General features: G+C 38.4%; 3 protein-coding genes across 3 annotated transcripts; 2 read left to right on the forward strand and 1 right to left on the reverse strand.

The window, feature by feature from the left end:
- Positions 1-1,611: 1,611 nt before the first annotated feature.
- LOC133856894 (GDSL esterase/lipase 5-like) lies at positions 1,612-3,737 on the forward strand. The gene is made up of 5 exons (XM_062291942.1): positions 1,612-1,876; positions 2,349-2,467; positions 2,608-2,841; positions 2,972-3,230; positions 3,395-3,737. Exons 1-5 carry the CDS (start codon positions 1,612-1,614, stop codon positions 3,628-3,630), a joined length of 1,113 nt encoding a protein of 370 aa, XP_062147926.1. The 3' UTR covers positions 3,631-3,737.
- Positions 3,738-7,041: 3,304 nt separating this feature from the next.
- On the forward strand, positions 7,042-24,039 carry LOC133857791 (phosphoinositide phosphatase SAC3). The gene is made up of 16 exons (XM_062293138.1): positions 7,042-7,769; positions 8,454-8,658; positions 8,741-8,906; positions 9,520-9,742; positions 10,665-10,741; positions 10,932-11,119; positions 11,194-11,291; positions 11,582-11,715; positions 11,833-11,961; positions 12,223-12,607; positions 19,127-19,248; positions 19,908-20,021; positions 20,970-21,155; positions 22,243-22,413; positions 22,800-22,911; positions 23,302-24,039. The coding sequence occupies exons 1-16, from the start codon at positions 7,656-7,658 to the stop codon at positions 23,422-23,424; spliced, it is 2,547 nt and encodes an 848-aa protein (XP_062149122.1). The 5' UTR covers positions 7,042-7,655; the 3' UTR covers positions 23,425-24,039.
- Positions 24,040-24,453: 414 nt separating this feature from the next.
- Positions 24,454-27,547, reverse strand: LOC133857792 (eukaryotic translation initiation factor 3 subunit K). The gene is made up of 8 exons (XM_062293139.1): positions 27,288-27,547; positions 27,126-27,182; positions 26,929-26,979; positions 26,732-26,794; positions 26,275-26,325; positions 26,129-26,195; positions 25,256-25,338; positions 24,454-24,859 (listed from the first exon to the last, which is right to left on the reverse strand). The coding sequence occupies exons 1-8, from the start codon at positions 27,390-27,392 to the stop codon at positions 24,653-24,655; spliced, it is 684 nt and encodes a 227-aa protein (XP_062149123.1). The 5' UTR covers positions 27,393-27,547; the 3' UTR covers positions 24,454-24,652.
- Positions 27,548-27,594: the final 47 nt, after the last annotated feature.

Consider the following 27,594-nt stretch of genomic DNA (forward strand, 5'->3'; position numbering starts at 1 on the left):
TGTTCGGGCATGTAGATCTTATTGAGACTCTCATTTATATACGGATCAGACAAGCTGCAACTCGGTGCATGAATTGCAATTAACTAATCTCAATTTGAAGAAATAAGCATGTGGAAAATGATTTTCAAATGATGGTTTCCTGTCCCCTGACAGGCTATTTTTAATAAAAAAAAAAAAATCAAATGTAATTAAGAAGTGTCATTTGATGTGACATCAAATGACACTTTTTAATTATATATATATTTTTTATTACAAAGACCCTGTAAGGGGACAGTTTCTCGTTCTCTGTGTATCACTACTCGTAAGCATGCATACTGATCTCCTTCGAACAAGATGGAGTCCAACCTTAGCCTCACCAAGAGCATAGTGATAAGAAACTAGTAGACACGAACAATAGACATATATTTTAGGGAAAATATTATTTTAACCCCCTAAATTACTACATCTTTTGCGTTTAGCCCCACAAACTGCCAACGCTCCGACTTCGGCCTACAAAATTACCGAAACCTTTGAAAAATGCATTATTTGGCGAAATATCTCTATATTACTCCTGTTACGTGTCATTTTTCAATTAAAAAATAAAAAAAAAACTAAAAAAACTAAATTTTTATTTTTATGTAAAAAAAAAATAGAAAATATGGGATTTTGGAGTGTTTGCTGAGCCACCCCCTTGGGGAGGGGGGTGGCTTACATGCCATCCTTGCCCTTGGGGGTGGCCGAGCGCCACTCCCAGCCACTGGGGGTAACCACGCGGCCACACCCGACCCCAAGGGTGGCTGTGCGCCACCCCTCGAGCCCTAGGAAAGCCACCCCGAAATCCATTTGGCCAAGCAACCCCAAGGGGGTTGGGGGGTGGTGCACGGCCACCCCCAAAGGGCTGGGGTGGCTTGCGAGCCACCTCCCGACCACTACACCTCTGGGGGTGGCTCATAGGCCACCCAATTTTCCCTATTTTTTTTGAAAAAGAAATTAAGATTTTTTTTTTTTTTTTCGTTTACTTTTTTTTTAAAAAAATATTTTTTTAATTAAAAAATGACACGTGGCAGGGGTAATACGAGAATATTTCGTCAAATGTGACATTTTTCAAAGGTTTTGGTAATTTGGAGGGCCGGAGTCGGAGTGTGGCAGTTTGTGGAGCTAAACGCAAAACGAGTAGTAATTTGGAGGGCTAAACTGTAAATTTTTCTATATTTTATGTTTTCTAACCGTCACTAGTGAAACTCAAATCTATGGCCTTGAAATCACCAAATCATATATTGGAAATAAGCTTTATCACTAAATCATCAGTAGCCATTGTAATATGTCAAAATAGTGGAGATAAACCCTTAACCTCTCTAAATTAGGGAGGTTACATCCAATTTGTGGTGTTAAATCTAACCTCTAGTTAAGGTTATGATTAATATATATATATATAGGCTCCCTTCTAGCAGACAATTTTCGGATGATGACTACAACGTAAAGAGTTACTAACAGACACCTTTTGGCTTATTATTACAAGGTAATGTGTTGGTATATATCCAAAGTTTTGGAAGAGTAGGCATATTTAAGCCAAAATGATCTGATCACTATAAATCACCTTTGATTATATGTAATAGACTGCAGTAATCCCACATGGCAAGGATAGTTTTTCACTTGGATTACTTCATTATCTGTATAACTCTTGCATTGTCAATCAGCTGCAGGGCATGTGGCTGTACAACGGAGAATACTAGTCCCTTCTTCATATTTGGGGACTCAACTGTTGATCCTGGCAACAATAATTACATCAACACTATTCCGGAAAACCAGGCAGATTACAAGCCATACGGACAGAATGGCTACTTCGGAGAACCCACAGGACGCTTTTCTGATGGCCGTGTGATTGTAGATTTCATAGGTAATCATAATTCTCTTTAATTAATTACTCTACCATGTTTCAAAGCAAGTATAACATGGGTTTCTTAATTAATTAGAACTTTCAACTTTTTTATTTAATGGAAAATACTAGAAATACTCTCATTTATGCCCTAACATTGCGTTAGCCCAAAAAAATTTGCCGAGCTGGCCTCTTCCATGAGTAGCCGATCGACCAACCCCCAAACAAATCTCCGAGAGTGGTCGCACCATCTCTAGTATCATCGGGGTTGTCCTGACCACCCACACGTGGTGGTTGAGGGTAGCGCCGACTAGCTAAGTAAAAGTGCAAATTTTTTTTTATTAACGTTACAATGCCACATCAGCACGTAAGAGGGGGCTGGATAAAATATTAAAATAGGAGTATAGCCAGCATTACTCTCTTATTTTTATTTTTTTTTCATATATGCCAACAAGCATGAAACTTACCAAGCTTAATTATCCTGTTGATACAGCGGAATATGCAAAGTTGCCAATTATTGCTCCATTTTTGCAACACTCAGCCGAATTTATCAACGGCGTTAACTTTGCCTCTGGTGGGGCTGGCATCCTCCCAGAAACCAATCAAGGACAAGTAGGAAATTTACTAAAACGTTTTTCTTTTTTACCATTATTTGATTTGTGAGAAAAACATATATATCTATGGATTATATTCCTTTTTATGAGAAATTTCATCAGGGGCTTTTTAAAGTAATTGATTAATGTTGTTATTAGGTGATTGATCTTCAGACACAAATAAAAAATTTCGAAGAGGTCGTTGAAAAATCATTAACAGAAAAGTTAGGGGACGGCAGAGCAAAGAAGCTGATCTCAGAAGCTGTTTACTTCGTTAGTATCAGAAGCAATGACTATATGGGTGGTTATTTAGGTAATCCAAAAATGCAGGAATATTATAACCCTGAACAATATGTTGGGATGGTAATTGGGAACTTGACTCGGGCAATTCAAGTAAGCTTTTTCCTTCACAAATAAACTAAGAGTAATTAATGTTATTCTTCGTACCCGTTAATTATATATTACGTACAACTCTAGCTAGCTAGCTGCAGATGTCGTATTAACGATTGGATCTTTTATTCAGGTGCTGTATGAGAAAGGGGGTAGAAAATTTGGGTTTCTAAGCTTGTCTCCACTAGGTTGCTTACCAGCCCTTAGAGCTCTAAACCCCAAAGCCAGCGAGGGTGGTTGTTTTGAAGAAGCATGTGCACTCGCACAAGCACATAATAATGCTTTAAAAGCTGTCCTGGCAAACCTTGAACATCTATTGCGAGGATTCAAGTACTGCAACTCCAAGTTCTATGATTGGCTTCATGAGAGAATAAACAATCCCTCCAAGTATGGTACGTGTGCTATCTGCATGCATGCAGAACTCAGGGTTCATTTTTGTTCGTGCATCAGTGCATGTCAATGTATTGCCATATATATAGCCATAATCTGCAGAGGGTACTGTAATTAATAGATTAGATTTCTAATTAATTAAGAGTCACAACTTTTGCTCGTGAAGGTTTCAAGGATGGAGTGAATGCATGCTGTGGAACCGGACCATACGGGGGCATCTTCACCTGTGGAGGCACAAAGAAGGTCCAAGATTACCAATTATGCGACGACGCCGGCGATTATGTATGGTGGGATTCTTTCCATCCAACAGAGAAAATACATGAGCAATTTGCCAAGGCTCTCTGGAATGGTCCCACTTCCTCTGTAGGGCCATTCAACCTAGCTACAAGACCTCTTCCTTAGAAAAGATCAGAACCTCACCATTGCTGATGAAGTTGACGACCCTGATAGCCAGCACTTCCCCTACGAATCAGGATTACTTTCGGGCCCAGTGATCCTGTTTTCTCAGTATCGATCAACATGTTATTTGAGCAGTGCTTGTTTGTTACTCACAGTCACTGCTACCAGTTGAGCTGAAAACTGCAATGTCATGGATTTTAATTAGGACAGTAAAATTCTGTACTATTCTTACTTAATTGCTGTACTTGATTAATTAGGTACCCCCGCCCGCTTGAATTCTAGACCAGAAAATGTACTGAATATTTTGGATAAAAATGGGTTATAATCTATGATACACCTGATTTTACCCTGGGCCTGGGTAGACAGTCCATTTCGAGCAGTATAGCACTATATATTAAGTATCCAATATCTCCACTCGCCTAAAAGTGCCCAAAACCTCGATGTGTCAACTGATTTTCTGGATAACCCACGACGAAGAAGGTATGAAACACCACTCGATCTCTTTTGTCACAGAGGCAGTTGCCATTTAATATTACCTGACCCATGACAGAGAGAATTAGGTTATCAGGAACACCTCTTGTCCGAGCTGGTGAGCTACCCCATGAACAAACTATACACAACCTAGTTGAAAGGCGACATGTGACAGGGTCCTACGAAGACGATCGACATGGCCTTCTATGGGAGGGAACCAATTTTTTTTTTTTAAAAAGAAGAGGTTGAATTACACACTAATTCCAGATCTTCATATCTGCCTCTCCAAAAAAGAGAGTTAATTTTTTCAAGTTTTTACCTATTTAGACATCAAAGTATCCCGCCGGCCAGGCGCCAGCTCACTGCATCAAACCATTAAACCAAGTCTTCTTAACGATTGCAAGTCCCCTCAATATAGAATTGATCGATGGTGCACATTTCAGCTTCACTGCAGGCTTGTGGCCAGCTGATAGCCACAGCCGGGCCTGATCGGTCAAGAAGGCTAGCTAGCTAGCTAGCTCATAGCTGTAGATACTTTGATTTGGACAAACACGTATCATTAGCAGTTAGACTCTTAGACTCACCCACCCAAAACTCGTACGGAAGTAGTCGAAAATCCGAACACTTAACAGGTGACAAAATTCCATTGGGCGGGTATATGTGAAAAGGATAAATAAATTGAAAGAAATTCATGTTGTACGTAGGCTAGCACACAGTGGCTGACCAGGAAATATGATTCTGCACGTGCGTACGTTTAGAATGATATTTTTTTAGAGATTAATTACGTTTACACATAATTGTGGATTGGCACAAATAGATATATTATATGGTCGATATCAATAGTTTTTCAAGTGGTATATGCTTCACGTGCCGGCAGCCCAAATGGTATATACTACAAGCCTACAATTTCCCATGAGGAGAGGCCATATTGATTAGAGTTCCTAATTACCCCCCGCCCCCACACGCCCATAGTGAACAAGGAAGGCAGATATTTTGTTCACGTACGGCAATCCTAAAGACTTCTCTACCGTTGCCTCAGACGCCACCATGTATTATATTTTCTTCTTCTTCTTCTTCTTTTATTTTTTGTTTCCCTTTATCTTGTTTAATCACGTGTGTGTATATCATGTTCTTTTATTTATGGCTTCATAAATGCATATATCTTTTTCTACTCTTAGATGTGACCGGCAAATATTTTTAAAAAATTATAATTTTTTTTTTTTAAGTTATTAAGTAAATTATTAAACGAATGGAATAGATGAAATCCATATCTAATGTCTACCTTCAAATAAGTACTAGAAAGAAACGTAAGTTAGATCTAAAATTCATCACTTATAATTACGGACTGAGTATGTAGCTCTTCATTATATATTCCAATTGGCGGGCAACTCCTCTTCCTATAGAACGAAGCACGGGCGGTCAGTAAGCCTTTGATCCTCCAACTGAAGGCTCTAAAACAAAAACTCATTCTCTTTTTAAAATTATTACCAAACAACTTTTCTTCACCTTTTTTTTTTTTCTCACAAAAAAAAAAAATTCAATTTTATTGTGTATCACATTAATCATTTCTTTCTACTATTCAAACAAAAAAATCTATTACAAAACTCTTTACCAAACGATCTCATTAAATGTTAGTCCCTTTTTTTTTTTTTTTTTTTTTTGTGTATCTTATTGATTTTGGAAATTGTGAGGTATTACTATTTTGCAGTCTGAGGGATGGGGCGACGCACATTTAAGGGTGTCCCAATGTACGGTAAATGGTCAACGGAAATCAATTATTGGCAGGCTGCCTGTTACCAATTTTACAGGCAATCGTGGGTGCAACTGTGTGAGCAAACATATCAGAACTGGTTTGGTTTGATGACCGCACTGCACATCACCATATAATTCTTTTTAATTGCAATGAAAGGCGTGAGTAGATTTATAAATTGCACAATCAATTTTCTGGTAAAGCCATTGAAGTCAAAGCTACGTGACCGCCCCGAGTTTCGATGAGTGACTCACTCGGTCGAGGCCTATAACGTTTTGGTTGTTAGACCACAATGACACGTATTGGGACAAGTCCCCCTAATCACGCCTTCGATCACCCGCCTCCTTTTAACTAATAGCCGGATCGAAGGAAATGGTTTCATCCTTACTCCGATCGAGTCCAAGGCTTTCTTTGTTAAAGGTTTTTTTTGGAAGCTTTCTTATGATAAATTTTTATTATAAGCTCTTCTTACGATGGACTTAACTGAGCTCTTTTATGTTTTAAATCAATTTTTCGAATTAAATGATACCTGCCTTCTAACTTCAGTTTATATAAAACGTTGAATAAACCATCAGCAATATTTCTTTATTTAGTAATAAAAATAAATAATTAAGCTTGGGTATAAATACTATATATAATGAGTAGTCTAATAATAGATCAATAGAGACATGCACTAACATAAAAGCAATTTCTTATCCCACAAACAGAATATTGAAATGATAAAGTTTCCTTCAAGTTAAATTGAAAGAAATTTATTTACTTTAATTTATTAAACTGAAATGAATTGGGATTTTTACATGTATTTTTTATTCTCAGGTTTACTTTAACATATATTATAATTTAATAAATTGAATTAAAAGAATTTGAAAATTGTATATATATATATTTTTTTTTTGTCTTTACTTGAAAGATAAAAGAATAATGACGAGAATATTGATAAAAGTGGTGAGGCTAGGTCGGGTGGATGCCCCCAATAAATACGTGGAGAACTTTGCAAAGTCCAGTTATTGTCCATATCACAAGAATTAGTAAGGCTTTTCTTCTGGGCAAGCAAAGACAAGTTAAAAAGGAACACGTTAAATGTTAATAAGGTTGGTGAAAAAAATAGCAATGATTAAAAATGGGAAAATTCAAAAAATTCCGATATTCAAAAGAATATAATAAAAACTATATAAGTATATTTATGATTATGTGTGGATGGATCGGTGACCGAAGTTGTGGTGTTGATTTGATTTCATACATCTCTTTTGGATCTGGGCTTCCCCTTTCTCTGTGTCTCTGTATCTTTGAAAAACAACAACAACAACTACAGCTCCATATAAATAACACCGCCAATTATTAGCTGCTCCCTCTTTCTGGTTTGGACCTTCTCTTCTGGAACCTCCCATCTCTTTCCTGCTCGGATCTTTTCAAACCTCCCTCATCGTCTCTATTTCTGTACGTATATATTCCGTAAATATATTTTTTTGGTACATATTCGATCTCTCTCTCTCTCCCTTTATTTGATTCCGTTGCCTTCCCCTTGATTAAAGATCTCTGCCTCTCTTGCCAAATAAGAGCGTTGGCCGGGAATGGAAGGAAAGGAGTTGGTATTGGAATTGTAAGGAATAAGAATAAAAACAAAACACTTAGTAATAGTAATAGGGGAAGAGGTCAAAGAGCATGTTGTATTTGAAGCAGCCGAAGTCCATTCACTCCATTGTATGCGAGACTAATTCGAACATAATAGCATGCCATTCTACGAGTAATCCCTGAGCCTGAGCCGGAGGCTCGGGGAGGGGCTTGATCTGGAACAAATACACTATCAATGGCGTCGCCAGAGAATGGGCCCTCCCTCTCTTCCTCTGCCGCTGATGAATCCCTTAGTCCTCCGCCTGCTCACGCTTGTATGTACAAATTCAAGCTCTACGAGACTCGATCGGTAATCTCTCTCTCTCTCTCTCTCTCTCTCTCTCTCTCTCTCTCTCTCTCTCTCTCTGTGTTTTCTTCCCGTATGCATTTATATATTTACATCTCTTCTTTTCCAGACAAATTTGGTTTATTTTAGCATTTGGATTTGTTCTGCTACATTATCAAATTCGGTGTTCAAATGTCATGTTTAAAAGGAAGTGAAACTTGTTCTTGGATAGCACAATAAAACTAATTCAAGTTGTATGCGCTAGTGTTTGTACTAGAAATAGAACAATTATTAGAGGTCTAGCTAGTTGGCGCATTTTTCATATCTTGTTGGATTGGAGTCTATGGTCGAGTTTTCAATCGGTGTAACCAAATGCTCAGCTACTGATTTTTTTTTTTTTCTTACTCCTTTTTACTAATTATCTTCTATGAAATGCGAGTTGCCATTTTGATATGCTTGTTACCATTTGGGAACAATTTTGTTTAGCTTATTGCACTTTTCAATCATTAGGAGCCTTAATTTATTTATTTATCATATGATAGAAGACCTTTTATTTATGAAAAGATATTTATATCGTCATCTTTGCCTATTAATAATATGTTAAATAATTCGCATGAAAGTCATCCTTTAACCGGTTTATTGTGCGTTGCAGAAACTTGTCATGGACAAACCGACTTAGGTTAATACTTACTATGTTTTATGCTGCAGAACTTTTACATGATAGGAAGGGACAAGAGTAGAACGTATTGGAGAGTGCTTAAGATTGACCGGCTGGATCCATCAGAGCTAAATGTCCGTGAAGATTCGACCACATATACAGAAAGTGAGTGTTCTGACCTGTTGAGGCGGATACATGAAGGAAACAAATCCACTGGTGGACTAAAGTTTGTCACTACTTGTTACGGAATCGTTGGTATGTGGACTGAAGTATGCATTCTTGTATCTTATTAAATTATCAATGTTATAATAGTGCTCATAGTGGTTTGCTGTTGCAGGGTTCATCAAATTTTTGGGGCCTTATTACATGTTGATTATCACGAAAAGAAGACAGATTGGTGTGATCCGTGGTCATAATGTATATGCCATCTCCAAAAGTGCGATGATTCCGCTTCCAAATTCTACTGTTCGGTCCAGTATCGCTAATTCTAAGAATGAGAACAGGTCTTAGTCCCTTCTGCATGTAAATGTATTTTTTCCATGGTACTTGTGAAGAGAACCATGAATGTTACTCGGCTTTGTATCTGTATTTTGAGAAAGTTAGTGCTTCTGTTGTGATTCTTCCATTCTTAATTTCCCTTTAACTGTTTGGGAACAGGCCATCTGACTTTGGAATACATTCTCATATTGCTAGACAACTTTTGTGCGCTTCAAATGCATAAGTTAGAGCATAATAGTCTTGTGAATACAAGAATATGGTTTGACAATGTTAAATGAATTTCTTTTAGTCGGCACCATGGAAATATTTTACTCCTTCCTAGTTTTAATCTTTCTTAGAGATAGCATGAATTGTATTGGTTAATTATCAAGTTAAATTAATTGCTTCATCGTTGATTGGTTTTGAATTTTTTGAGGCTATATGTTGTTGAAGTTCTGCAAATTACAAGTGAAGCTCAATTCGTTTTTTCTTGTGACAGTTTCTTATTTAAATGTACATCTTTCTTCTTTTTTTTTTTTGATAAAAAATGTACATCTTTCTTCTTAACCAATTGTTCTTGCTCCAAACTTTGTTGCTATTGACGCTAACTTTTTATTGTATGTTGGATTGATGGCTTAGATACAAGAAGCTCCTATGCATGGTGGATCTCACAAAGGACTTCTTTTTTAGCTACTCATACCATGTTATGCGTAGTCTTCAAAAGAACTTGTGTAATAAGGAGACTGGTCCTGTTCTCTATGAAACAATGTTTGTCTGGAATGAGTTCTTGACTCGGGGAATCCGGAATCACCTCCAGAATACTTTTTGGACAGTTGCTTTAGTATATGGCTTTTTTATGCAGGTAAGGAATTAATAATGTTTTTGATGATTGGACAGTAATAAATAAGTTTGGGTGGATGAAGGAAACTTTAATTTTGCCAACTTCTGATGCTGTTCTTGTGAGATTTAATTCATTAATTGAGGTCTTTCTCTTTGAAAATGAGATCATTCAGTACTTTCCTCTCAATTGTCTATTTGATTCTACTGGTCTCCTAAACATGCTTTTGTTCTTTTGAGTTAGTCTTATGAAGTGGGTGTAATGCAGATGGATGATGTTAGATTACTTTCCTAGTGCCAAACGCTGGATCAATTCACACCTGCAAAAAAGAAAGAACGTAAGAACTAGAGCCTGTCATTGGGGGATAGCTTTGATGCTTTAGTTAGTATTGTTTGAGAGAAAGAGCTGAATGCACTACGTATGAGTTTTGAGCTTAGGGCCAAAAGTCCTTTTTACCTCGCTTGAACTTACCCTTTATAGTATTGCTGCTGTAACTGCCTTCATGTCATGCTTTGGCCTAATCTTGGGTTATTTCCCACGATGGCCTAGGTTTAAGCATCCCACATCCTCTCAATTAGGAGCGTATCCAGCATAGTGGGGTTAAGCGTGATGATTTGGCTTGGAGTGCAATTTACTGTTATTGGGGTGGATTCCCTGCTATGCGTGGTATGATGGAATTGGGTTTTGGACCGGTCTTGGGCTTATGGATCGGTTTTACGGCTTTTGTATATGAATTTTATGGGCCGAGTGTGCATGTCAGCCCAATTCCCAACACGTTATTTTGGAATGTACCAGTGCAACTGATTATTGTTATTGCTGGTTTGGTAAATTCATGAAACTTGTTGAATCTGTCCATTGCCTACCCAACTATGCAGATAATAACTGGGTCCTTTTTGAGGTTCACTATTGTAGATTTCTCTAATGGATACTTGCTGTTTGAATCTAGGCAAAACTTTCTCTATCCGGACGAGAGTTCAAACTGACCCTCATTGCAAGACGTTCTCGTCACTATGCAGGCACCAGGTAGGAGTACATGCAGACTTATTTTTTCCTGTATATGGTTTTGATACCTTCCACAAGAATTGGATATTGTGTTCTCTGGTAACCATTGTTAAAGAATAGTAATATGGTCAAGATTGGGACTTTATTTATATACTCAGTTGACTCCACATAACATATGAAGCCTCTCACTTATTGTTTACTTCTTATTTAGGTATCTGAAACGAGGTGTAAATGAGAAGGGCAGAGTTGCTAATGATGTCGAGACAGAACAGATTTTGTTTGAGGATGTTCCAGAAGGTTTTCCCATGCAGATAAGCTCTGTTGTCCAGAACCGAGGCTCAATCCCTCTTTTCTGGTCACAGGAAACTTCACGCTTGAATATTAAACCAGACATTATATGTATGTCCTTGCATAAGTACTAGCTGCTGAGGGTTTGCCATATATTCCTTTTACTGACTTTTGCCCCATTCCAGTGTCAAAGAAGGACCAAAATTATGAAGCCACCAGACTTCATTTTGAAAACCTTGCTGATAGATATGGAAACCCCATAATTATTTTGAATTTGATTAAGGTGAGTTTCTTTATTTGATTGATGGGTTTTGTATTTTTCATCATCATTGTTATTCATTGCCTTCACATCATCATGGTGTCACTATCAATTTTTTTTTTTTTTTTTTTTATACACTTGCAAGTATTATTTGGGTTGCACTTGTATACATCCTGTGTATTTGGGTTATGTCTTTGTGCTTTCAATGATAACTCGTTTACTTATAAGAAAAAATACACTTGATTGTCTGTGTTTGATGTTTTTTATTTTTTAACGTCCCTCGCGGTTGCTTTTTGAATTTTGCCAATCAATAGACACACGAGAAGAGGCCTCGAGAGTCCATTCTTCGTGCAGAGTTTGCTAATGCAATTGATTTCCTTAATAAAGATTTGTCAGAGGAGAACCATCTTAGGTTTCTTCATTGGGATATACATAAACATTCTCGGAGGTATATGTCTAACATGCTCAGTTCTTGTCCCTTTGTACTTTCAAATAATGCTATTATTTATTTATTTACACTTTGACTTGTACTGAAAATCATTTCTTTCCCCCCCTCCATTTCCAGCAAAGCTACAAATGCTTTGCTACTTCTGGGCAAAGTGGCTGCATATGCATTGACGCTAACAGGATTCTTTTATTGCCAACTAACACCAGTCTTTAGGCAGGAAGGGTGTCTAAGATGGCTTTCCTCTGAGTAAGTATTTTTCCATCTCATCCCAGTATCTTCCTGAATCATGTGTGTGATTTTGATCATCATGACTCTTCATGCATACTTGAGACTTACATAAAGGAAATTAGTAAAACTTGCACATGGAAAGCGAGTGCTTAGATTTTTTTTTTCCCAATGATCATCTGATCATTTCATCAAATGTAATAATTAAGACACTAGTTTACATGTTTTTTACTATTACTTTTCGTATCTGATAGTGTAGCTGGCATTTCAAATTTGACGCAGGTATGTGGACAATGGTAACTTTTCTCCCCAGAGATACTGCAACAATGATAACAATGATAACGGGGATGCTGATAACCTAGAGAGGAAACTCAGTGGTGATAATAATGGTGCTACTAGTGTTGCTAATGGGTATCACTCTGTCAAGCCATCCATGTTCCAAAAGGGGGTGCTCAGGACCAATTGTATTGACTGCCTGGATCGCACAAATGTTGCACAATATGCTTATGGATTAGCAGCTCTTGGACTACAGCTTCATACTCTCGGAGCCACAGACAACCCAAAGATAGATCTCGATGCTCCTTTAGCAGATGATTTGATGGGTTTTTATGAGAGAATGGGTGACACACTAGCTCACCAATATGGTGGCTCAGCTGCTCACAATAAGGTAATTCTCACCTTTGATGCTCCTTCTATGTGCGTAGTGCTTAGTACTTTCATAACCTTAAGTGTGGTGTGTTGGAATTATGTATAACTTTCTTTCCTTTTATTTTCGCCCTCCCAAATTTGATCATACAGAATTACTGGGTTATATTGTCACTTTAAAAATTGTTCTACTGGTCTAGGGTTTGTCTATGGATCTAGTTTTGATTTCAGTACCCATTTTGTTTAGGGGAGTTCCAATATGTTAATCCATTGAGAAGCTGAATGTGCTAAATTTTCAACTGACAAATCCAACTTCTTTAAAAGTTAATTCTTTTCGAGAGCAGTTTGATCCGATTGATAGCTTGTATGTTTCTAAATATAAAATAATATCAACCATTATGTTACCCAAGAACTAATGGGGGATGTAAATTCTGTACCTGCCATTAGATAAGGTTGTGTTTCTTTTCAAAGAAGATGCATTTGGTAGCTTCACTAGGGGATGAGAAACACTTCATTGTCACTGGCACTCCTAAAATCCAGGAAAATGCAAAAAATCTACTCAAGAAGAGAAGGATAAGCAGCAAGAGGAATTCTTCCAAGGATGACCTTTAAACGTCCTACCATTCTCTCCCCCCAAACACCACACTAGGCATAAAGGAATAGCCTTCCAAATCTTACTACTACTATGCCTACTAAATTGCTCTGTCCAACTAGCCAACTTGTTTGCCATCGACTTGGGCATATACTCAGTTTATCCCAAACAAACTAAATACAAGCTACCAACACTCTCTAGTCAAATTGCAATGGAGTAAAAGATGGTCCACAGTCATATCTTTCCTGATCTTGTGTCTCACTTATTACTTTGTAAACGTTTCATCTCTAACCCTTCTATGTATCTTCCTTAGTCGAGTCAAATTTTCTATATAGGATGGATTTTCTCTTTTGTTGATTAGGGTTGGAGTTGTTTCATTATTTGTACTTTTTAACCATTTGCAATGTTGTTAGACCACTTGGGATTTCCAATGGACCAATGAAGAGAAGAATTCTTTCCTTGTTAAATCGATCATATATACACTTCCCTTCTTCCCCCATGGTGCCCCCTAGATTCTTCCCTCTCTTGTGGCAGCGTGTGTAGGCGCATCCCCCCCTTTTCTCGTCTTTGGTGTTCTGGTTCTTTTCGTTTCCTAGCTTTACTTGACTTGGGTAGGCTCATGGTTAGCTAGGAAGTTGTTCTCAACGCTGTTTGTGGTGTTTGCTGCCAGTTTAGCCTGTCAGAGTGATTAGTTGGTGGCTTTTTTTGGTGAAGGAGTTGGCATTGCTTTGTCAACAATGGGGCTTGTTTCTCGGCGATTAGGAAGCTAGAGCATGGGCCATGCACCGGCTGCTCCATCGTGTCTTACAAGGAAGCGTTGTTGGGTTGTAAATCCAATGCGCCCAACAACAACGAGGCATGACTTTTGATTCATACGGACAGCTGTAAGGGGGGTATGGGTGAGGCTAGTGTCATTTTTTGCACTGATGACATTTGTCAGAAAGGATGCGTGGCAGAACGGGAGAAGGCTATTTTGGCTATTGTCGAGAAGCAAAATCCCAATTGGAGCGTATGAGAGAGGAACTGGACTGTTTGATTAAAAAGCTGGATATTGGCCTGGGTCTCTTTGGGTCGGCCCAAAGGATGGAAGTTAACACAGATGAGGGACTGGGCCATTCTAGGCCCGGTTCTTTTAGTGATCTTGTGCAACTTTGCAATAAGGGGAAAGGGATTCTAGGTGTCGACGTCGATGTCACGGCCGATGGTGGTCCTTTGCCTAACTCGCTGTTCGGGTGGTACAATTTCTTCTAATCTGGATGGTTTGGATGTGTGTGGTGCAGAGAAGATTGGTGTGGCAGGCTCGGAATTATCTCTTTTTACAAGGGACGAGCCCATTATGTGTGAGCCTTTGAGCTGCCACTCTCCTTTGGCTTCTAGCTGGGATCTACAAAAGGTGAAGATCATTCAGCATGTAGTTGGGCTTTCTTGTGATGGGTTTGAAGGATAATTTATGGTGTTCCTCACAGCCATTGAAATGAGTCATAATCAGGAGAAGTGGAATTCCAATTCCAAATTAGCCGTCAAAAGCCGTAGAGTGCTGAAAAGATTATCTTGCTCTATCAACTATGACTTTATGGGTGGTGGTTCAAGTCGTAGCAGAGTTAGAATCAGAAATTTGGAAGCAGGTGTTATATGTCTCCAGGAGACCAAATTGGAGAATATGTCCTATAATGTTGTGCGTAGCTTGTGGGGGTGTAGTCGTGTAGATTGGTGTTATCTAGACTTCGCGGGGGGTCTGGTGGTGTTTTGCTTATGTGGGATAGGAGGGTGGTGGAGAAAATTGATGGGTGCGTGGGTGAATTCTTAATGGCTATTTCCTTTAGAAATGTCGAGGATCATTTTTCTTGGGCGTTTTGTTTATGGTCCAAATGCCGACGGTGATTGAAGGTTTTTGTGGGATGAATTGCTTGTTTTCTAAGTTGGTGGGATACCCTGGTGCATTGGTTGGGGACTTCAATGTAACTCGCTTTCCGAGTGAAAGATCGGGTGAAGCCTGTATGTGCCAAGCTATGTTGGAGTTTTTTAATTTCATTTATGAGCAGGTGCTCATGGACATTCCCCTTGTGGGCGGTTCTTTTACGTGGTCTAGTAACAGCCTAACAGGGACCCTCCCTCTTGGTCTCGAATTGATAGATTCCTAGTTACCTAGAATTGGGAATTCCAATTCCTTGATTTACTCAAAAAGGGCTTTCTAGACTTTGTTAAGATCGTTTGTTGATTGTGGAGGCATTCCTAGAGCTAAAAGATACTTCAAATTTGAGAACACGTGGCTAAAGTCAGAGGGTTTTGTAGATCGGGTGAAGCAGTGGTGGTCCTCTTATCACTTTCAGGGTTCTCCAAGCTACATTCTAGCCACAGAGAAAAAGAAACAACTTCTTTTGGCTGATTTATGGGCTCTTGAAGGTATGGAGGAAGAGATGGGCTTAGATGAGCAGGAGACATTGAGGAAGGTCGTGGTGACTAATGAATTGGAGAGGGCAACACTTTTGGAGGTGTGTTGGAGGCAAAAATCGAGAGCACTTTGGTTAAGAGAGGGTGATAAGTGCACAAAGTTCTTCCATTGAGTGGCCAATTTGAATAGAAGGAATCATTCCATGGAGCAGTTGGTGGTTAATGGCACAGTTTGTTCAGACTAGTCAAGGATCAGAGATCAAATTGTGCAGTTCTATGATAGCTTATTTACCGAGCAGTTTAGTTGGCGTCCCAGGTTGGATGCCCTCTCACTTGATTCCATTGGGGGGAGGAGGCCTATTGGTTGGAGAGACCCTTTGAGGGTGATGATGTCTTTGAGGTGGTGAAAGCCCTCAATGGTGACAAGGCCCCAAGTCCAAATGATTTTACTATGGCTTTTTTCTAAGCTTGTTGGGAGGTGCTTAAAGCAAACATCATCTTCCAAGATTTTCGTGCTAGCAGCATATATGTTTTTCATGTGCCCAGTGATTAAAAAAAAAAAAAAAGTACGTTTGTAAAAAATTTCAATGCCACCTTCATTTCTCTTATTCTGAAGAAACCAAGGGCTGTTGACATTAAAGAGTTTCGACCTATTAGCCTAGTGGGTGCAGTGTGTAAGATTGTGGCCAAAGTTCTAGCTAATAGGTTGAAAATGGTTGTGGAGAAAATCATTCTAAGCCTCATAATGCTTTCATCAAGGGTAGGCCAATCCTTGACTCAATTCTCATTGCCAATGAGTGCATTGACAGTAGGCTTAGATTTGAGGTTATAGGTGTGTTGTGCAAACTGGAACTTGAAAAGGATTTTGGCCATGTCAATTGGGAATTCCTTTTGTATATGTTGAAGAGATGTGGTTTTGAGGAAAGATGGTGTAAATGGGTGGCTTACTATATTTCCTCTATGCGCTTTTTTGTCTTGGCGAATGGGACCCCATCGGGTTTCTTTAGTAGCCCCCGTGGCCTGAGACAAAAAGATCCTTTGTCTCCCCTTTTTTTTGTTATTGTCATGGGGGCGTTAAGTAAAATGATTTCAGATTTAGTTGATGAGGGTCTTTTATCGGAGGAGTGGTGGTGCTGTCAACATTTCTCACCTTTTGTTTGCTAGTGACACCTTGATTTTTAGTTATGCTAATCTAGATCACCTTCACAATTTGCACAGTTTGTTTTAATGCTTTGAAGCAGTTTTTGGTCTAAGGATTAATCTAGCTAAAAATCTGCGTCAGTTTCGGTTGTCAATGTAATGAATGTTGAATGTATAGTATTTTGGGCTGCATGGTATCTTCCTTACCTATGAAGTATTTAGGTCTTCCCTTGGGAGCTTTGTTTAAAGCTAAGACTATTTGGGATGACATCATTGAGAAGGTAGAGCGTCGTTTGGTTGAATGAAGGAGGATGTACTTATCAAAGGGTGGGAGAGTTACTTTGATTAAAAGCACTTTATCTAATCTGCATATCTATTACATGTCCCTTTTTCCCCCCTTCCAGTCGGTGTGGCCAATCGCCTAGAAAAGTTGTGGTGAGATTTTTTGTAAGGTGGCATTTGGTGAAGATTTCAAATTTCACTTGGTTAGCTGAACTAAGGTATATACTCCGATATCTCAAGGAGGGCTGGGTGTTTGGAATTTACTTGTGTTCAACCGGGCTCTTCTAGGGAAGTGGTTGTGGCGCTATGTTCATGAGAGAGATGCCTTATGGAAAGTGGTTGTGGATTGCAAATATGGTAGTGCTTAGGGTGGGTGGTGTTCTAAGAAGTTGGAAAAATATTAGCAGGGGCTGGGGGGAGCTTTCTTGTCTCGCCACACTAAATTTGAGATGGGAGATGGCTCCAAAATTTGGTTCTGACATGATGTTTGGTGTGGGGATCAAGTTTTCAAGACACCTTTTTTGGACTTGTCTAGCATTGCCCCTTTTAAGGATGCAATTGTGGTAGACCATTTGGAGCTTTCTAGTGCCTCCCATCAGTGGAATATTATTTTCCTCATAGCGGCACATGATTGGGAGATGGATCTCTTTACCTCTCTCTTCACTCTATTGTATACCATTGGAGTGAAATGGGGTGGTGAGGATAGACTTTGTTGGATTCCTTCCAGGAGATGGTTGTTTGATGTTAGATCTTATTATAATGTTCTTTTCTCCCATGATAACATTCATTTTCCTTGGAGGAGTATTTAGCGGAACACGGCTTCCTTGAGAGTAGCTTTCTTTGCTTGGTCGGCCGCCTTAGGGAAGATCTTTACCATGGATAATATAAGGAAACGATATATTATCGTGGTTGAGTAGTCTTGCATGTGTAAGAAGAATGGGGAGTCAGTGGACCATCTTCTACTCCACTGTGATGTCACAAGTGTGCTCTAGAATACTATCTTCAGCACTGTAAGGCTGGCTTGGGTAATGCCTAAAAGGGTGGTGGATCTCTTTGCCTGTTGGAGAGTGCCAGGGGATAGGTTTCAGCTTAATGCTGTTTAGAAGATGATCCCACCTTGCATTATGTGGTGCCTATGGAGGGAAAAAAGATTGTAGCTTTGAAGATCATGAGATGACCTTACTGGAATTAAAGGCTATATTCTTTAAAATTCCCTTTCTTTGTGCTGCTGCCTCAGATTTTAGTCTTTCAAACTTTCATGTTTTCTTAGATCTTTTCTCCGCTACTAGCTAGGCTTCTCTCTTGTATACTGCCTGTATACTTGAGTTGCGCCTTTGCACTTTTTTATGAATTGGCGATTACTTATCATAAAAAGTTCTACTGGATCTGATTTGATCACAGGCCTAATTAGTCAGAAGTGCATCCTACTAAGTCTCCTGGTGTGAGAATATCGTTTTAGTAACAATCAAGAACTTGACAGGCTGCAAAATTATATTATGGATCAAATAGTTTGCTTTGAAGATCTGTTCTGGTTTGTTTCTGGGAAGAGAGATCTATGTTTTTCAGAAATTTATAATTGTGGGTTTCTAAGCTACACTTATGTTCAATAGGAAGGGGCTGTTGTTCTTGGCAAGAGCAGCTCCATGTAATGGGGAACACGTGCATTTAGTGTTCTTGCTTAATACTAAAACGTAATGCATGCCTGTTTATCAAATTTTGAACTAAATGTGGCTGCTTCACGCTCAAAACAGAAGTTGTCAGAATGAGGGTTCAGAAGATTTGAACTAAAGAACAACTAGACTTCATACCATGATGGTGAACGTTTAGTCCCCAAAGCTTAAGTTGTTAGGAAACTGCTGCACACTTGTAACACCGATAGCTATGCTCATATTTTGGATGTAAACTGGAACAATAGTCTTTGGGGATTTGATGGTGATTTATGCAGTCTAATTTGACATGGTTACTGGTTAGGTACCTGGTTGTGTATCAATCCATTGACACTTCTGCGGGTATTAACTATGTTAACTATGCCCTTTTTTGTTTTAATAACTATGTTAACTACGTTGCCTAAGTAATCATGTAAATCTTTACTAATGTGCTTCATTTGTTAACTGTTTTATTTTTCCGATGCCATAGATTTTCTCGGAGAGAAGGGGTCAGTGGAAAGCGGCAACCCAGTCTCAAGAATTCTTCAGAACTCTTCAACGGTATTACAGCAATGCTTATATGGATGCAGAGAAACAAGATGCAATTAATGTGTAAGTCTTGCATTTGAAACCTTCTATAACTTTCTAGGAGCCAGTTGTATACTTTTTTACAAGTTGGAAATACTTGTCAGTGTGATTCTCTAGTTGGGGCATCTGTTTTCAGTGTTTTTCACTATCTTGGCTCAAATTACATAACTTCTCCTCTTGCCTGTTCTAAGTAAAGATTCAGTGGCAGTGAAATGAGGCTTAGAGAGTGTGCCATTACTGAAATTCCATTACGTGCTGGCCTTTGGAACAAGTTGTAATTTAACATGGTATCAGAGTGGAAGTTTTGAGTTTGAACTTTGTCCCCGTAATTCATCTCTCATTTTAATTAAATATTTCACGTGTTAGACATCACTTATTAAGGGAGAATTTGAACTTACACGTGAGGAGGAATGTTATATTATTAATTAAATGATTAAATTCATCATTTCTTATTGGCTTAAGCTTTTGGGACAATTGGTAATTTAATAGACCTCATGTCATGGGTATCAGGTGAGGAAAGAGTTGGAGGTGGGTTTATTCCTTGTTTTTTATCCCACTGCTGCCATTGGTGAAAAAAAAAAAGGAAAAACAAATATTGATACAGCTAATTCATTTTGCTTTTACTTCAAGTATAAAAGTCTGCATTTTGTATTACAGTTTTTTTATTCCAATAACTTGTGCAGATTCCTGGGGCACTTTCAGCCCCAACAGGGCCAACCTGCTCTCTGGGAACTGGATTCAGACCAGCACTGTGATGCTGGGAGGAATGGGCATGCAAATGTGGATGAAGATGGAAGGTAAGTAGCTGGCTAAATGAAGCCTTGAATTCCATCAGTTGATCACACACGGTGGATAAAAGATAGTCTAAGGCAAAAATAGATGTATGCCTTTGAATGTGTTAATCTGCCATTCTGAATCTCAAGTTAACTTGATCTCTTTTCTTTCAAGAAGCATTCTTGAAGAGGCTTGGCTTGATACTCAATGACTGCTAATATATCCACTCGTGAGAATTGAGGTCAAAAGTTAGTGGTCCAAATATACTTCATATCATTAACAGCATTCAAAAATATGATTTTGATAAGAGGCATGTAAGGTATACTTTTCAGTTATCGCTTATTGTACTATGAGGCAATTGCTGATAAAAAATTTGGGCCCCTAAGGCATTAATAGAACCAGTTGTTGCTCCATGCTCTTGGGTGAGTTATGTGGTACCTCTTGAGTGGGGCCTTTTTGCTTACTGCCTTTGTACTTGGGCTTTGTCTGATCTATCTTCTTTTCTTGAATGTAATTTTACTCATAAAAATGATTCAATTGTGAAGTATAGAATGGAAAATAATAAATCTTTTTTAAGATTGCAATGCTTTAGTGGTTAAGATTCCACATACTTAAAGGGAAGCAATAGATCAGCTGTTTATTTGACTAAAATACGACATGATATTAATGAAAATAAAATTTGCATCACGATTTTCCAAGAAATTGAACTAGGAAAATATAATGGATTGTGCTCTTTGAAGGTCGTGCCTGACTGCCTGTCTTAATTCCCCCCCCCCCCCCCCCCCCCCCAAAAAAAAAAAAAAAAAAGGAAAAAGCTGAAGGATTTGATAGATTTCTGGTTTTTCTAATGGTTATGCATAGTTTATGGATTGCTGAATTGAGAATAGTTATGCTTACTTTAACCAATATATCTTTCACAGACATTTGGTGCTGCAGAATATTTGATGCTGCTTGTGTTTTGTATTTTCTAGGTCAATTTTCAAACGATCCTTATCAGACGGGAACATTCTTCAAGAAAGAGACTCACCTGCATCAGCCACAAAAGAGAAGCATGTTTCTAACTCAGTTTTGCCCGACCGATCACAAGGAGCGAGCAACTTTCTATCTGAGTCATCACCAGAAATATCAACTTGTGAGAGTGATATAACTTTTTCAAGGTTTGGTTACATCATTTTTTCTTTGTTGGATTCATTAAAGTTCTTGTTCAATTAGTTTACCTGCTTTTTTCCTTTTTCTTATTTCCTTGGCGAGTACATTTTTTAGATTGAAAAAGAAAAGAAAAAATACTTCCCTGCTCAGCTGCACTTTTAAGTTCAGTTGAAGTGTAAATGTGAGCTTTGAAAGTCTCTTGCCTAGCAGGTTCTGTTAACTGAAGTACAGCTATGTTGTCTTGTTAGTAAATGACTATATAATTAAAGTTTCACAGCAGTCACTCTATCAGTCATTCAATTAGTGTAGTTTATTTTGCCTTGATGCAATGAAGTAGTCTGGATTCATGTTCCTTGTGTTGATTAATAACGGCATGTTACCACAAATCTTTGGCTGTTTAAGCTTTCCAAATGAATTGGGTCATGGAGAAAGTCAATACAAAAATAATGGATGGGAATTTTATGAAATATGAGTCAGTCCATGCTTCCTATATTCTAGCACTCTGTCCTTTGGGACTAGGGTTCTTTTGGTTTCTTTGCATATATTACAATTATGTGACCTATTTGTTGGATCCAATAACTGGGGTTGAGTTGAAAACATTAACCAAAAAATATTGAAGAAAAAACACATTTATATGCATATTGGGTGGGACTTTCTGGCTTGGTGGGCGTCATATAATTGTCAAAGTCTGCCAAAATACAGTCCAGTTTGTCGGATTGGTGGCAGGCACATGATTAGGTCCATGTTTTTCTGCTTGGATAGAGAATTTTTTGCTTTGGTTTTGTGTTATACATGTTTGAGAGTTACAAAATAGCTATTTTGATTTTGTTGATTACTTTGTCTCATATGCCAGCCTGTATTGACTTTTCCACCGTATGTCTTTGAATAAGTATGTATTTAGTTAGTCTTACCATCTAATTTTGTTTATTTAGCAATTAATTGAATGATATTGCCATTTGTTATATTCATATGAGCGAATGCAGTATAATGAACGGATTATATGCTGCAAGGTTTTTGTTTTGGGGTACATAATCTGTAAGTTCCACTTGATTCCTTGCCTGATTTGACTCCTCCCCTGTGGATGTCTTTGTGTAGGTATACTCCCTCAATGGCTCGCAGGCAGCTTTTTGGAGATGTGCAAAGAGATCGATTCATTGAGACCGATCATATGTACTTCTCGGAACATATGTTCAACTGCTCAAATTTTGTTGACCTTGACTGGTTATCTTCCTCTGGGAATTCATGTGAGGAAGAGCAATTTGAGAGGTAATTTTATTATTTTGCTTTAGGAAAGTGATAATCTTGTTTGTAAAAAGAGCGACCTAAGCATGAGAAGGTTAGTGCAAGGATCCCAAATTTCTTTGGTAAAAATCCCAGATGGCCAAGCGCAGGTGCACAGTTTTGATGGTTTAGAGCGGCCACTTTATAAAAATAGGCTTGAAGTTAGGATCATATCCAAATTACCCTTCCCAATGCCCTACTTTGGAAGGATAGATACTTGGTACTGGCCGTTCTTTTTTCAATAATAAATCAGTAGCTGTTTGATTCTCATTACTAGTGTGATTAGTAATAGTGTTGGTAACGAGGGTGTTGTCTGACATTTGAAATATAACTGAAGAAGTTCACTTCCCTCCATAAAAAAATGGCCGCAGGTCATCAATACTCACGAACTCTCCAGTTGCTGGGCTATCGTCAGAAAATGTTGTCAATGGAGTGATAGGAGAAACTACCCCATCCACAAGTGAATATGCATCCAGTATGAAAGTAAGTACTTTTCTTTGGATCTTTGTAGTCTTTATGTAAAACTGTTATTGCGTTCTCTATGGAGACAGGATCTAGCTAAAATTTGTAGTTCTGGATGAATTGTACATGCACTGATTTCTTGTACATGAAACTCGAAAGATGAGTAGATAAACTCAAATATCTCATTTGCAGTCATCTCTTTGATTGCCATCTTTATTTCAGTTAAATATACAGTGATCAAGGAGTTTTATTCTGAGTAGTTGCTGGAGGGAGAAACATTTAGTTATAGTTGATTGAGATGTGAACTCAATAATATGTCAGATTTGATACTAGTTATACTGCAAAACCCAGAATCGGCATACGGTGATATGTGCTAATGTTACTCCTTTTTTCCTGTGCCATGTCATGTAGGGAAGGGAGCGTACTGGAACAGAGCTATCCTTTGGTACAGCAGCAGAGAGTTCCGAAGTTCTCGAGGATTTTTCAGATAGCTTTGTGCACTGGGTGAACAATGGAGAGACAATCTGCCATTGAAGTTGGGCTAATTTTCCCCCCCTAATTCGGTATATTCCCACTCTCGTATTTCAGGTTGCTGTAACAATGCTGATCCACAGAGAGTATAGCAAGGGTAGCGGGAACAAGAGAGACCGGTGCTACGACTTGCGGCATTAAATTCCTTCGGAGAAACCCCAATCAGAACACGTCGATACCAACGTGCAGTAGTAAATAGGCAACACTTTAAAAAAAAAAAAAAAAATTCTTTTTGGAGCTCGTTGTTTTCTTCCTCCACTTGTCGCTCCTGTAAATATTATCATTCCACTCTCTAGAGCTCCACTTTTAGAATTGCAGGCCATTGATTCTTTATGTTATTTGTGGTGAAGCATGCATGCGATCCAGATGCTTGGAGGAAAGTCCTACCATTGTAGCAACTCCCGTCGTTTGAGCTGTGTCTAGTCGTAGAGCCTGGAGATCGAGCCCGTATAGACGTACTTGTCTAGACTTTTGTTCATTTGACGGACGTTTCTTTTTAAGCCAGGCTTTTGTAAGTTTTTGCACCATCCATTGTAAACTTAAGGCACAAGTAATCTGGTAAAAGTTAATACATAAATAAATGAAGAAATAAAAGATAATCATAATATTCTCAAATTACCCAATTGGACTCTCTTTTCCCTTTCTGTGAGAGGTCGCAATTTGGATGTGAGAGACGGCAGGATAGCGTAAAATACAAGAATAATGTACGTAGACAACATTTATTTATTATGTTATTAATAAATAACATGGTATTATTTATTTATTAATAACATAGGCGGAATTAGAATCCGTCGAAACCAATCCTCCTTTGGACCATCTATATTATCGTTACCCCCCTCCCCTTTCTGAATATGTTTGCCGACGTATTTGGTTTTACTTTTGTTTTTTGTTCTCAAAATAAATAAATTAGTGCACCGGAAGTTTCAATGGGCAAGTTTATACTTCAACCAGTCCACCACCAAAGATGCGCTAAACATCATCTTTGATGCAATCTCTTGGAAAAAAAGAAAATTTGTCGAGGGAGCAGGATCATCAACGCCTTAATTCGAGCAGCATAAATTAATTTTTCAACATAATCCCAAAATACAAGAAAAAAAGAGTTAAAAGCAGTGCTCCAAAGGGTAGCATCTCAAAAACATGAAGGGAGAATATGAGGACGGCACCAGAATCCCAAAGCTTCCGCCGAGAACATGCAACAGAACTGAATGATTCTTAGCATCTGGCAGAAAGGTCAACCTCCAAGAATGGGAAAGATACGAGTAATGTGCTCAAACGGGACGCTATCTGCCGCATTTTTCTTTAGCTCAGGCTGGTTGAATTCATTGCGAGGTAGGACAATGAGTTGGCCCCTGCCATGACCTTTCTGAAGAATCCAACCACAATTTGCTACCTGCTGCTCAAGGAATTTGTCCAAGGACAGACCTTCAATGTTGATAGCCTGCAACATTCCAATGGGAATAAGTTCGACTAAGGAAGATAATTATACAAAATAGTTATGAGATGTATCTATAAGCTGCAGGGAAAATATAAATAAAGAAATAATCAATACCACACTCAACGACTAAATCAAATCTAGGGCACAATAGACTTAAATCTCATGGCCTTTTCTTCCAAAATATCATTAAAAAAAGAAAAAGAAAAAGGATCAATGCTCATGTCACACAGCCTATCACACATAACCTTGAAATGTTTGGTTTCCATTATCATGCTGAGTCTTAATACATCTTTACCAGCCAGGTGTTCTATTCCTAAATGACACAAGACCTACACCAGCTACAAGGAAAACTAACCATCAAATCACATTGTGCAGAAAGCACACAGTATCAAGGCATACCTCAGCGAGCACAGGTCTGGGGACCTTTTGATAAGTCAAGGAAAGGACATGAATTGCATAGGCTTGTATTGCTTGCTCAAAACCTGCATTTTATTTACTTATAAGCAATAACAATGCATGGGCACTCTAAAACCAATAGAGGAACAAATAAAAAACAGCAGCAGGAGCAGAATCAAAGAATGACAGAAACAATATAAATTGACCAGCAGAGAAGTCACACTTTCCAATTGTTTCCTAGAGTGGCAAATCAGAATAATGAGTCATGAGCCATTTGAGCAGCAAACGGAAGACCTCAAATGTTGATAGCACAACAACCTTAGCCAACAGCAATACTATGTTGGGCCAAGAATGATGTCGACAACAACAACAATAACCACATCAAAGGTTTACATGCTTATGAAAATATCATACATACAACTATGATACCAGCAGTTGGATCAATATGATCCAAAAATCATAGCCATTAAATATCTTAACAAAAATATCTGGAAATTCATTACAATAGCTGTAACGTGTCCAAAGGAGATATAATTTTTTTTTTTTTTTTTTTGATAAGATATAATAAAGGGGGAAACCATAAGATTATCCATATCTATAACCATCTAAAAAGTGTTATATCAGGAGTTTATTCTTGTAGTTGTATGAAAATGTCTCTCCAATGTGTCAAAGGCACTCTCTATGAAATAATCACGCCCCCATGTTTTCTTCATAATTCCATGATCTATAGGTATAAAGTGATTCTTCTACTAATACCACGATTTTTTTTTTTATATAAATGGAACAATTATATTTATTCAACTACGTAATAGAAATATTTAAGTAACATATATGACCAACATATACCGACAATTTTACTCCACAATCCATTACTACCTGGCACAGCTTCAACTATGTGACGACTCTTAGCTGCTTCATCCCAGAATTGACGGAATCTTCCTGTCTGCAAACAAAGTAGGTAAGGGGCATTCATACTGGAGGCATGGCATATATGAGCCAAGAAACAAAGCAGAAAAACATACCTCCAAGTAGTGTGAAAGAACTATAAGAGTCTTGAACTGCTCCTCCATTTGCTGATATAATCAATCGAAAGAAAGGAAAAGTTTCACCAACAATGGCTATGTAGCCCAAAAGTTGAAATAAATAAACGTCTATCAAATGATATATGAAGAAGCTTATGAAAAAACTGAAGAGCTAAAGCAGTTTAGCGCATCATAAATATCAGGACGCCATTTGCTCTGTCTCGTGTAATAGAACCCTATTTATACATAACCTCGATCTCTCTCTCACACACACCCACCCACACACATTATATATCTATATATCTACTTGGCCAAACCCCTGCGAGAAATCCATAGCAGGGTCATAAACCATGTGATATTGGTAGCAGAATGCATAAGAAAAAGGGAAAATATGCAAAATGAGAGAGAGAGAGAGAGAGAGAGAGAGAGAGAGAGAGAGAGAGAGAGAGAGATTTACCACTCGTTCTGGAATCAAAAAGAGACATAGACTGAAATCCGGAGCTGGCATAGCCATCAGTGCCTGTTCAACCAACCAAAAGAAAGAAAGGGGAAAAAAAAAGAAGAGATTTTATCCATCTATCAATCTATCTAGGCAGCAAATGTGTTGGAAAATAATACTAATCGGTCGAAGGCAAAGAGGAATCAAGCAAAGACCTTAACCAAGATGCGGGACACAATTTGGGTGCTCATTCGCTCTGGCTTAAACTGCAACAACCCAATACATGAAAAGGTTTTACTTTTATTTTAATTTTTTAAAGCAATTAACAAAGAAAGCACAACAGCAGAGAGATCTGCCAAACCAATTATACATGAATGAATGAATGAGTAGACAAACTTGAGAATAAAGCTACCTGATAAAGGCGAAGAAGGCAGAGATTTGCATCAAGGCTGTATGTTTGAGACGACACCTGGTTAACCAAACAAAAAGAAGCGCCTTCTATTTTTTAATCTTCTTCGTTCGCTTCATTCAAAGCCAGAAGACAATCGCATAATTCAAAGATTAGCGTAGGTACCTGCTCGTTCACGTGGTTCTCCAGATCATTAAGGATGTCCGGATTGTAAGGATTCACCGCCACCAGCTGCTCCACCGTGTACTGCACATCCACCTCTCTTCCCATTTTTATTTTTCTCAATCGCAAAACCCTAAAAACTTCTCTTTTTTCTAATGCTTTCTTTAGTTTAGAGAGACCGAAAGAAAAAGAGAGCAATTTGGGTTTCACCGGTCTTCCGGATACAAGAACCAACGTACGAGGGTTTTAGGCGACGCGTCAACTTAACCACCGCCCCCCCCCCCCCCAAGGCTCTATATTTACCAATATG

This window comes from Alnus glutinosa, chromosome 14 (assembly GCF_958979055.1).
Source record: "Alnus glutinosa chromosome 14, dhAlnGlut1.1, whole genome shotgun sequence".
NCBI classification, from domain to species: domain Eukaryota; kingdom Viridiplantae; phylum Streptophyta; class Magnoliopsida; order Fagales; family Betulaceae; genus Alnus; species Alnus glutinosa.

Excerpts from the sequence above, each read along its gene's own strand:
- LOC133857791 (XM_062293138.1), top strand. The coding sequence starts at position 7,656 with ATGGCGTCGCCAGAGAATGGGCCCTCCCTCTCTTCCTCTGCCGCTGAT. Across the intron at positions 22,414-22,799 it reads GAGGAAGAGCAATTTGAGAG|GTCATCAATACTCACGAACT; the intron begins GTAATTTTATTA and ends AAATGGCCGCAG. Across the intron at positions 22,912-23,301 it reads AATATGCATCCAGTATGAAA|GGAAGGGAGCGTACTGGAAC; the intron begins GTAAGTACTTTT and ends CATGTCATGTAG.
- LOC133857792 (XM_062293139.1), bottom strand. The coding sequence starts at position 27,392 with ATGGGAAGAGAGGTGGATGTGCAGTACACGGTGGAGCAGCTGGTGGCG. Across the intron at positions 26,196-26,274 it reads TTCTTTCACACTACTTGGAG|ACAGGAAGATTCCGTCAATT; the intron begins GTATGTTTTTCT and ends CTTTGTTTGCAG. Across the intron at positions 24,860-25,255 it reads CCAGACCTGTGCTCGCTGAG|GCTATCAACATTGAAGGTCT; the intron begins GTATGCCTTGAT and ends GGAATGTTGCAG.
- LOC133856894 (XM_062291942.1), top strand. The coding sequence starts at position 1,612 with ATGGCAAGGATAGTTTTTCACTTGGATTACTTCATTATCTGTATAACT. Across the intron at positions 1,877-2,348 it reads TGTGATTGTAGATTTCATAG|CGGAATATGCAAAGTTGCCA; the intron begins GTAATCATAATT and ends CTGTTGATACAG. Across the intron at positions 3,231-3,394 it reads AAACAATCCCTCCAAGTATG|GTTTCAAGGATGGAGTGAAT; the intron begins GTACGTGTGCTA and ends TTGCTCGTGAAG.